The 11092-nt window shown below is 45.1% G+C and overlaps 4 protein-coding genes across 4 annotated transcripts; all 4 read right to left on the bottom strand.

Moving 5' to 3' along the window:
- Positions 1-55: 55 nt before the first annotated feature.
- On the bottom strand, positions 56-750 carry BDCG_00950 (uncharacterized protein; the record flags this gene model as incomplete). Its single annotated transcript, XM_045416465.1, has 2 exons — positions 56-445; positions 526-750. 2 exons carry the CDS (start codon positions 748-750, stop codon positions 56-58), a joined length of 615 nt encoding a protein of 204 aa, XP_045272185.1.
- A 535-nt stretch (positions 751-1285) lies between these two features.
- Positions 1286-2891, bottom strand: BDCG_00949 (uncharacterized protein). Its single transcript, XM_045416464.1, has 3 exons — positions 2150-2891; positions 1972-2094; positions 1286-1909 (listed from the first exon to the last, which is right to left on the bottom strand). Exons 1-3 carry the CDS (start codon positions 2749-2751, stop codon positions 1534-1536), a joined length of 1101 nt encoding a protein of 366 aa, XP_045272184.1. The 5' UTR covers positions 2752-2891; the 3' UTR covers positions 1286-1533.
- Positions 2892-6110: 3219 nt separating this feature from the next.
- On the bottom strand, positions 6111-6422 carry BDCG_00948 (uncharacterized protein; the record flags this gene model as incomplete). The annotated part of the gene is made up of 1 exon (XM_045416463.1): positions 6111-6422. The coding sequence occupies one exon, from the start codon at positions 6420-6422 to the stop codon at positions 6111-6113; it is 312 nt and encodes a 103-aa protein (XP_045272183.1).
- A 1457-nt stretch (positions 6423-7879) lies between these two features.
- BDCG_00947 (uncharacterized protein) lies at positions 7880-10317 on the bottom strand (the record flags this gene model as incomplete). The annotated part of the gene is made up of 4 exons (XM_045416462.1): positions 7880-8079; positions 8177-8615; positions 8693-9625; positions 9763-10317. 4 exons carry the CDS (start codon positions 10315-10317, stop codon positions 7880-7882), a joined length of 2127 nt encoding a protein of 708 aa, XP_045272182.1.
- Positions 10318-11092: the final 775 nt, after the last annotated feature.

Genomic DNA, 11092 nt, shown 5'->3' with positions numbered 1-11092 from the left:
TCAAGATTAGCAACTATGACACTCCTGATCTCCAGCAATGCAAAGAGAGAACTGCTCATTTCCTCCAGAATCCCGGCGTCTCAAATCCAAAGACCATATCGGGTGGTCTTGAGTATTGATCATACCAATAAGTGTGTTCCTTTGAAAAGTAAGCGTAAAACTCAGGATAGGACAGCACATCCATGTACATCCATCCCACATCCTGATAGTGCTCTGCCGTACGACCATCCTCAAATCCTGGATATATAGTGTACCATCTCTTCTCTGGCTCCAAATGGCCAAAGTCTCTTCTAAGAATCTTCACAACAGGCAAGCCCATATGATTCAATGACTCGAGACAGATATCATCGACAAAAAGGCAAAAATTATATCGAGCACCAAAGAGACCACTAAAGAAGCAGAGGGTTTCAGCACATGAATTTAATTCATCATGGCCTTCATTCCGCTGTATAACAGCGAGGTTAATTTTTTTTCCAGTTTTGCTGTATGGACTCTCTTTGGGAGCTCGCCAACAACCTAGGAGACCCAGTGGTCGCGAATTTCATGAGATGTTGCCCCATCGAATTGAGACTGATCATCCATCAGAAGTAGATTATGACGGGCGAGCACGCGGTCTTTGAGAGGCCGTCGTGGTTTCAGGTTCTCGGGGACTGGCTTCACCATAGTCTGAATCTCGCTAATCATTCGCTGCGATGCTTCCTCGTTTGCGTAAGAAGTCCGATCGATACAACACAAATCCTCAGGGAGCATCGTCTTTGACGTGACCTAGCCAAAGTGACGATCCAATTTCCTTATAGCACCTTGTCTTGCTCTTCACGCAACCGCTTGTCCAGGTCACTACCATGGTACGGAGGCGAATGGATCGTCCGGATTCCAGGGGTTTTGACCGTATGTATAGGATTACTGAGAACCGTTGGAAGCAGATGATAGCGTTGTCCACATCTTTGGCAACTCGTCCATGACAGAGAGACTAGTGGAAGACTGGCGGCGAAGACAACGTCTTGAATTTATAAAAGAAACAACTTTTGAAGGAAGAAATGCCATGGAGAAATTGCTGCAGAAGTAGTATTCTGTGGACTCAAGTTCTTCCTTTGTGGGTAACTTATTGGGACTGACAGCAAAGTCCTTGTCAAAAGCGCGACGGCTCGTGGATAAACCAGAAGACGAGCTAAGAATTAAATTACTTAGCCTGGCTATTCCTTCTTCCTTTTCTGAGTCCTTACAGCGTTTCATTTTTACAAATATTCTATAATTTTATCTGTAAACATTGTTTATTTGTATTGTTTTTTCATTTCTTATAGTAATTCTTCTTTTTTCCCCTCTCATTCTATCCATAGGTTCTGGGGCACGTGACACGTCTTTCCAGGCAAATCCAACCTCATCTCTCCAGACAGAATAGTTGTTAATCATATCACAAGAATCAAAAATGCTTCACTGGGCTTTCTAACACTGGAACATGTGATGATAATGCAGATATAAACTCTTTGCATCATGCTAAAACCCCGTTGTAGCTTTTATTTCTTTTGGCTACAGCTATTTTGCTCCCTCCCTTGTTTCCATCCACTCAATCACAGCAGACCCCCAATGATCCCTCCCCTTATATTTCCCTATAGCATCTGGCCAACTTTTTATTTCCGTCACAAGGTTTTTCAATTCTTCTAACGGCAGCTCCTGAAGGCGCGTTAGACTAGTTTTGACTCCAAACACTATGGCCCTGGACTTGGATAATCTGCGAAACGTCTGTCTTTCGCGACGAATAAGAATATCCTTTGCGCGCGGTGTGACATCTTTGTGGCCTAGCCCAACGGGCTGGAAAAGGATCGAACTCAATGATTCACCGGGTTTAGTTACCTGAATAAAGTAGCTTGACCGCTCCATAGGCGAGTCAACTGCTAGCCGTGATAAGAATCTTCAGCGAAATTAGTTGAACTGTACTCTTCTCTGGACGATCTAGGGACGGGCATGACAAACTTATTGACAGAAAATTCAATTTCCTTATGCCATAGAGGGACAGGCCCATGCATTTGAGCAATGGTATATCCTATTCGCTCCTTGGCACACCATCCAACTGGGAATAGGCTGGCAGTTGCGGCGCTTGCTTGCTGTCAGCAGATGGCCCATACGCTGAGTATAAGCTAATTGGACTTACAGGTAGCTCTGTCCGCTGTCATTCTCCAAAACAATGCTGAAGTCTTCCATCGCAAGTCGAGCTGCAACCTCGAGCGGCTCTAAGCCATTGGTAGGATCCCGGAGGCAGAACACCTCGCCGGTTTTTGTGATCCTTACTGCATCATTTTCTAGTGCAAATATCGCCGGATAACGACCGCATAGATATGTCGCGACTTCATTCAGCAATTCCTCACACGCATGCCGGGCTTCGGGGAGACATTGGAACACTTTGCTTCTTTGAGTCCGAAAAAGGACATCACGCAACTTGTGCTGCTCGATATAGTTCTTGTCGATAGTCAACCAGTTGTGTTGATCAAGCCGCTTGAGGCCCATGTTGGTGCGATACTTGGCCCTACCCTTGATTTGTTCGACAGGATAGGGAGTCAGGTTTTCTAATTCTAAGCTTTCTTTTCTCGTTCCCTCTTTGGATTTCAGGAGCTGCCGGATAATATCACCAAGGAGGATAAGAAGGGGAAGGAGAAGGAGCTGCCAAATGATTTCCATATTGACCTGCCATGCGTTGATATCAATCTCCCACAGAATTGGACACAGCTTGATGGATGCGCGATTACTCAAAATCATGGGCTCAGGGGTAAGTCGACAAGCCTTGCTAGGCTGTGTTATGAGTGTTAAGATCTCTATTTTTATGCGAATTACCGAGATAATATTCTCAGTGGATTGATCATTCACGTATGAAAATAACTGGAAACTTGGAGTACTAGACTCCTCCTGCTCCGTTTTTGCTTTTTTCCTTCTAGGTTTGCTTCCCTAAAATCTAGGGGATATTGCCGACGTCCCAGACAACCCGAATATTAAAATACTCTCTACTAATAGGATTACTATGGATTTTCGGCGGCCACTGCGGGACCAATTCTTTCAATTCTTTCCAAGCTTGATATGCATAATTCCGACATCTCAGTTTGAAATCGAATGACAGCACTCAATCCGCAAGAGTCCGTACGCTAAAAGGCCCTGCATTACTTTTGTGGACCCTACGCAGCGCCAGAGATCCTGCTTAAAGTTTAATATTGTCTTGTTTATCACATTAGTTTGGCTTCTCTGCGCTGAAAAATAATGACGTTCATGGCAATGAGATGTGCGTGTGATAGAACAACCTATCACACAAAAAAGTGCTACAGACTTTTTTAGGAGGAATGAATGTCGCAAACAAAAACAAATCAAATGCCGATGACAAACTACGAGGATTGATCCGCACCGTTACCATCGTGCCGGTCCCGTTTTTCTCATATGAGCTCTTTTTTACGCCATTCCTCATTCTCTGTATTTTTATCTTCCCCGCATCGTCTTTCACTGGAAGGCGCGGTTGCCGCCACTTGGCCCTTCTTCATGATCCCCAATTATTAATGGGTATCAGTGAAAAAATTGGATACCGGCGGAGTCATTTGCATTTTTTTAAGGTCGGTTATCCAAAAATACCCACTTATCATTATGGTTCGTTCGTTTCCCTCAGCTGCTATTGCATTTCGCTAGTTAAGCATCCAATTATTACAGATCAGAAACATTAGGCCGATGGCTATCTAGGCCCCAAGCTGGGGCAGGCTACTGGCCTCCTTGTACTGTACATACTGCGTAGTAGGCTCTCATTTGTAGCGCGCTAATTAGTGCAGAATCAAAAACTTTAAAAAGTTTCCACCCTACTCCAGCGGTTCCTCGCCAATAATGCCTTCCACGATCGCCAGAACAAAAAGTATCGCCGAGCGCCCAGGCACGTTTTCAATGGCGGCGCTCGGAACAATGCCCCCACAACAACCTCGAATCCAGACCCTGAATACGTCAACTTTAACCCAAAAGTTCTTTTCCTGCGACCATCACTAGATCGGACTCTGCAGGCACAGAAAAAGAAAGGAAGCACAAGGCGCCTACTTACGCAAGCAGCGTCGAACTGAACAAAAAGGGAGGCTGATGAAGCAAAGCTCATCGGTATCACTCGGCTCACATGAAGGCTGGATACTGCCCTGTTCGAGCCCGCTTTCTCAACTCTTTCGTGATTGTGCCTGATAGCATTTTCGTCACTCCGTGCGGGTAATGGGATAAATGATTTTCATCCTTTGGTCTTCGGGGCTAGAAGGTTGGAAACATATAAGTTACTCATTGACCAGAAACAGCTAGAACCTGGAAACGCCGAATTTCTGTGCCGTGCGCTCGCTCGCAAATTTCCAACAACCTTGGAATCGGAATCGTTACATGAAGACCACGTTTGAAGAACCAGTGATTTAATTAACTTTTCTTTGTCTCCTGGATGACTTTCCTGCCAATCGATCCGAGCCATCCCGGCTCCAGAGAAAGAACGTTTACCGCTTGTTGAATAAATTCATGAAAAAAGAAGAAAATAGCATAGACCGCCATTCCGTTTGTGACAATCAAATTTATGTATGCAAATACTTTGAGCTGACATTCTGATAATCGTCCAAGAACTAATATTCAAGGGTTAGTACCCCACCACATCGGACTCCAAAGGAAATAAATTTCAATCTGATCACATTATATGCTCTCAACGCGAATGCTGCTTACAATTGTATGGAGAGTGACTTAGAGCCTTGAATGATTTTAGGCTATCGTTAGGATTCACAGAGCAATATTGACGGACCTTGCTTGAACTCGAGGTACCTGAATCTTGCGCGGCTTTTGAAAATGACAGCCGTCGTTTGACTTGCGTTGCTTGTCTCTCTTATCGGGATTGGCGAGTATCAAATCATAATAACGGTGGCGCGCGTCCATCGACTTCCAGGTATATTTCTTTTTTCTCTCTCTGTCTCGACCAATTCCAGTCTGCGCGTAAGTGGGGAGAGAAACGCGAGAAAGTGGATATTTCTGCCAGCCAACCACGGAGCCTGGAGTAATGACTTGAGAACTTCAGCCATAATCTCTCGATGAGCTTTCAACTCTGTTCTGATTGAGTCGTGTTAGCTTTGAGGAGTTTCAACCGGACAAGCCCCACTTGGCCTACGGGAATGAAAGAGGAGTTCATTTTCCGTGTTCCCTTTCTCATATCCCCTCACCTCCCGTATTATCTCTCCTCTCTGAGGCCCAGAGAATTTCCTTGGGAGCTATCAATATCATAAGAATCCTGCAGAACCCGAACCTGGGCTGTGTATTCCCAGAAGAGTGCGATGTCACAAATTTGTCAGGTTTCCTTTGACATCCTTCCCTTCATTTTCTTACCCCCTGTTAACATTTATTTTCTCCATTCTGACTTCATTTAAATCAGTCCGAAGTATTAACCGTGAGGTTGTAAGCAATTGTGGAATACATGTACATGTACGTCTGCAGACGATTATCAAATGCACCCAATCCTTGCAACACTCTTTTTAGACACAAGGCGAGAATGTATACATCCCATGTTAACCAGCAGCCCCTTTCGTAGTCCTTTGAAAATTTTGTCCCCCCAAACACACTTCTTCTACCACATTTTCTTAGACTATCCTTTGATATACAAATTGTATTTCCCATGAAATAATAGAGTCAATGATAACCTAGAAGAGACTATGAATTGCGGTTTCAAACTAAGTTCAATATTTGCTACCCAGTAATACCGCCGCTGCCGCTCTTACCGAACCTCTCTCATAGAAAGATTATTCAAGCATTGCTCTGTGGGTAATAAGGTACATACATAGATCAATAGATAAGATAATTGCGTTTATAGTCGCACATTCGAATGAATATTGAACGATTTATCATGTTGTGCTTAATTTCCGCTTTTTATATCTATATATAATCTTCAAAACAATTTTAAAACCTAGGGAGACATGTATAGTATTCTTATCATATTTGAGGTCACTATTCTACATGTATGTCCTTTACCTGGTGCAATGTGGATGGATCCACCGCATAATATATATATCCATAAGGAAACAAGTCAAGACCCCCTCCACATTTAAATTATTTGTCAACTAGGAATATCTCCAAATCCATAGCTTACTTTAGCTTGCTTGCCTCAACGGCAACCCTGTCCCGCCCCGTCCTGTGCTCTCTATTTTCATAAAGGCAAATGAAAACACGTCTCGATTCCGTAGAGCCAAATCTAGGTTTTGGACCATAAAACTCGATCTACTCCGAGTAGTGCGAAATTGCTCCAGGATAACATGACATTCAACCTGTAGAGAGGCGACACCAAAATGTTTACCAGATCTTTTCGTGGCGAGCCACCTGATCTGTTTCCAAGGCTTGTTCACGGTTGCCCACAAGGCTCTGAGATCATCCTCGCCTGTGTAGACAGGTGATGGTATCAGCATTGTTCCCGGTGGGAACGATGCGCATTGTAGAAGGAAAAGCTAACTAGCTCATGTAATCCCCCCTCCCCGCAACAATTTTCTAACAAAACTAAACCCCCTTTGATGATAAAGAAGGGGGTATAGAACAACATGAAGCTGACTTTTTATCGGTGGCACTGCATGCCCAGATGATTCGTACATTCCAAGCCGTACTACTACGAGATAAAAGCACGGTCGATGAGCGTTGCTATGTTGATAACGTATTTGCCTAATCTAGGAATTTAGCCTCGCCAGAAAAGTCATACCATTTTACAGTATAACACTGCTGGAGCGGAAATATCGGGGTATAGAAAAGACCATCACTCGAAGGTGCCCAGGGGATTATGGGGATATTAGTGTGTATCTGCAACGGACGATATACACATCTCATCTCGGCGTGAAAGCATCCACACATTCACTTCAAACGACGCGTGCCTAAAGAGACGATGTTCAAGACGAATATTAAGGAGCGACATTGTGTCAACGAGACCTTGGAGGTGGAACAAAAGGGCAACCTTCCGCGTTGGCTTTGATAATGAGTGAGTCCCACTTGCACAGGTGGCTCTGTGACGATGGCGATCTCTCCTTTACAAAGCAAGAAGGGAGAAAGGGTGGAAGAAGTGTTAGAATTGAATCGTGTCTATTTATTACCCTGGAAAGTATATAACAAGCATGTCAGATAGAACAAGTAACGACAAGCCAAAAGAAGAAGAAAAAAAAAAAAAAAAAAAAAAAAAAAAAAAAAAAAAAAAAAAAAAAAAAAAAAAAACAGAAGCATAGCTGGAGGAACTGTCATCAGAGAAAATTGAAAACCTGCTAGCACTGATAGCGCTGAAATTTGACAGAAAAAGTTCTCTCTGTTTAAACAAAATTACTTGCTCGTCGGTTGAGAAAAAAAAAAAAGAAGGGGTTAGAACGAAATACCACACACAGAAGGGAATATACCAAATAACAAGCAAAAAAAAGAGGTATAATGGTGAACATGCAAGTTTGCTACCTCCAAAGGGGGGAGTAATACGAAAATATAGAATATCAAAGGCAAAAGAAATGGCACATGCGGAGAAATTTTGCAGATAAAAAGTGAGTAAATTGTTTTTCGAGGCCGAGTAATTCATCAAAATTTGGGGAGGGCTTACACATGTAAAACCGCTGGTAAGTGTCAAACCATGATAATAAAAAGAGATCTGAGGTTCAAATATGATAAAATCCATATCTGTGTCGTTTTAAATGTTTGTTATTGTAATGGTGAGAGAGTAGGGGGAGGTAAGTGGCAGGCTAGATGCCGTCCAGAGGTCGAGAGTTGGGGTATTCAAGGAAAATTCATCGTCATGTCGTTAGGTGTTCGTTTTTGCTGTTTACGGACTGGACTCTCTCCCTTTGTCGGCGGGCGTATTTCAATGGAATCAGGCTGCAAGGAGCAGCAGTAGTAATGGAGTCATCTATCTGAACCTTGCTGAACAACGTCCCATGACCTCACCTTGGCAGACGAGTTCGGCGTTGAATTCGCTTCCATCCAGTGTGAGGTAAATATCGAAGTAGACGCGATAGAACGTTCCTTGTGGGGTGTCCATCCGCTCAAAATCTTTCTCGAGATTCTTTCTAGAAAGGTCTGACGTAAGTGTAACAACCTCCTTGATTCCTGTTGGAGAGTTTAATTTTAGTATTTATGAAGGTCTCAAAATGCCGTTGCGTTTCAGCATGCAAACAACGGGAGTGATATAAATAGAGATACGTACGCGGATCCTTTGTGTATTCTGGACAAACGTCTTCATCGCAAGCGTACAGAATATCCTCATACATCAATGTCGCGCCAGGAGCCACTTGCCGGAAGAAGCTAACTTTGACAGGTTCTCCAATTTTGACGCGCTCCCCTTTTTGGACGAAAATTTGTCGAGTATATTTGCACCGATCTTTACCGTCGAGACTAGGGACACGGTACTGCTCTGGATGGTGGCCTTCCTTGAACGGCTGTAGCGTCGCCATCAAATAATGACGACGAGCAACACGAGAGGTGACCACGCGCTCAGTAATTCCAGCCGTGACAGCACCCTTGACAATTGCAGAAACGGAATCCATTGGGCGAACCACCTTGGACTGGAACTGAGGAGGGACATGGAGTTTGATCTGTTGGAATAGATATTCAGAGGCACCAAAACCGCCAACGACAAGAACGTTCTATGAATAAATTAGCCGGGCTTGAAACAATACCGGTAGGGGATAAACCAAGGGGAGAGAGATCTGTATTAGCTTACCTGGAGCGTCCTGTTTTGCGCCTGAATAGCGATAATCTGATTACGCACAAGCTCGAGAATCCTGTTCACGACGGGCTCGAAACATTGAAGGATTTCTTCATTCGTGAAAGTCATATATCCTTCCTCAATACCGGCCTCGGGGAAGTCGGCTTCAATGCCAACATCCACCGCCCATTTCTGACCGTTATTTCGGAAGTCGGCCTTGATTCGGTTCTCGAAGTCCATAATACATTTGGCATAAACTCTTCCTGCAGTTCTTGAACCGTCTGGAAGCTTCATTTTTCTAATTTTTGCCCGAAGGATATTGCTAAAGTTGCGATTAAGAGCAGTTGACCCGCAGGAATCTCCGGAGCCTGCAGTGCACTCAGCCACTGTGAAGGGAGTTTCTTCTTCTACTTCATATGCGATCAAATCGACTGTTCCACCGCCACAGTCAACGATCAAAATTGCATCATGGATTTTGAGACTGAGTAAACCAGCTTTGGCGCAAAACATGGCAGCTGCTTCGGGCTCGGTGATCAAAGTTAGACGATTGTCATTCTCGTCCCGCAAAAATCCAGCCGCGATAGCGGCGGCACGGGTAGCAGCCTTGCCAGCATCATTCCATATAGCGGGAACGGTTAAGAAGTATCGAATATTCCGTTCCTCCCGATTAAACACTTCACCCAAAGTCTTCTGCAATTGATTTCGCATTGCACCGCGTAACTTCATGAGGTAATCCGCGGCAACATCGATTTCTGACTTTCCAGGGGGGAGGGGGGGTAGATTAATTGGATCAATATATGTGTTTCCAGAGAGCATCAACTGTAATTTGAACCATTCCACCTTCTGAACACCTTGCTTCGGGTAACCAGTTGGAGCAAGAGCATCAGCAATATCAGGTCCCCATCCAACAACTTTCTGATACTGGTCGTAGTAAAGGACAGTTGGAATCTACCAAAATTTCCAAAAGCACAGAGGAAAAGTTATGTCAGTCGCCTCAACGTCACGAAATTATACTAGCTTGGGGTAGCAAAGCTGATCAGGATTATAGCAGCCGGGCGAACAACGAGCGGTGTAGCCAGACATACCTTTTGCTTTGCGTGGGCTCCAGCGCCAGGCCATTCCGTGATTATGTCTTCTCGCGCTTCTGTATTGGTAACAAATGCGAACGCGACACCCGAAAACGTGGTCCCAAAATCTATTCCTACAATAAGCTGGGCTTTGCTTCGACCCGTTGCGTCAAGTTCGCCGCCGGTATGTGCGCGTCCATATGTAGATATTGGCTGTTGCTGCATGCCATGAGGGGCATGAGGAGGATAACCTCCGTAACCTGGTGGTTGAGGCGGACCAGCCATTGGGGGGGCAGCTTGGGGATAAGGAACACCAGTGTTGATGGGCGGAGGAGGATGTGCCAATTGTTGCCCTGGGGGCATGGGGCTTGTAGGCCGCCCAGCACCACCAGCATTATAGGTGTAGCTCGGTGGCCGCCCTAGTTGATTGGGATTGTTCATCGGAAGGCTGGCGGACGAAGAGTTGGCACCCGTTGGAGGGGAGGGAGTTGCGCCGTTGGCAGGTGCTGGATTTGGCGGGGTGGCAGTTTTGCGCTTTGATCCAAAACCAAAAGATTTGAATCGGGAGCTCATCACATCCACAAAACTCAAGGGCTGGAAATGACAGACAGGCACTCGTGGGGATTATGGGACAAACGAAGTGAGGTGGTCCAGCGGAGGAGCGGGGGAAAAGGGCGAAGGGGAACTCGCAACCAGAGAAAGGGCTGAGGAAGTTCAACGAGGCTGGGTATTGTATTGGGTATTGGGTGGTATCTGTGTATGATGGCGTAAGTACAGTACGAATCACGAGCAGCACCCCAGAAAACGAGGTCGTATTGAGGTATAATATGGTATTATTGAGTTTGGTAAATTACAGTCGAATTCGGAACGGGCCTGGGCAGCAGTGCGCGGGCGGGCAGCTCAGCAAAAATTTAAAAAAGTAAATAAAGAAGAAGTAAAGCGTTAAATGAAAGTTAACCTTCGCGGGAAGGAAGTCTTCCTGTGTACGGCCTCCTGATGGTGGTCTCTGCCTTATTACCTTTAGAAATACCGTTGCTATCGGATCATTGGATGAGCATGCGAGACTGATCGCTTGGGAGGACAAATCTTGTGCGAACTGCGGGTATTCTCATCCAGGTCTTTCCTCTGTCCCTCTTTCCCAGGGTTGCCAATCGGTTTCAATTCCACGAGGATCCTGGCACCAAATGTTGTCTCTGCGTACTTGACTGGGGTCGGTTGGGTGTGATAATGGGGCTTGTGTCCCCAGCGGGTATGTATTGCAAGCAATCGTGGTCGAGTAGGCGGAGATGAGAAAGGCTTTCCGCTCGCTGTGCTGGAGTTGGAACTGGACCTGAGCAAAAAACGAAAG

This window comes from Blastomyces dermatitidis (assembly GCF_000003525.1).
Source record: "Blastomyces dermatitidis ER-3 genomic scaffold supercont1.1, whole genome shotgun sequence".
NCBI classification, from domain to species: Eukaryota; Fungi; Ascomycota; class Eurotiomycetes; order Onygenales; family Ajellomycetaceae; genus Blastomyces; species Blastomyces dermatitidis.
Note: the sequence above shows the minus strand (reverse complement) of the source record. Positions and strands in the feature narration are given on the sequence as shown.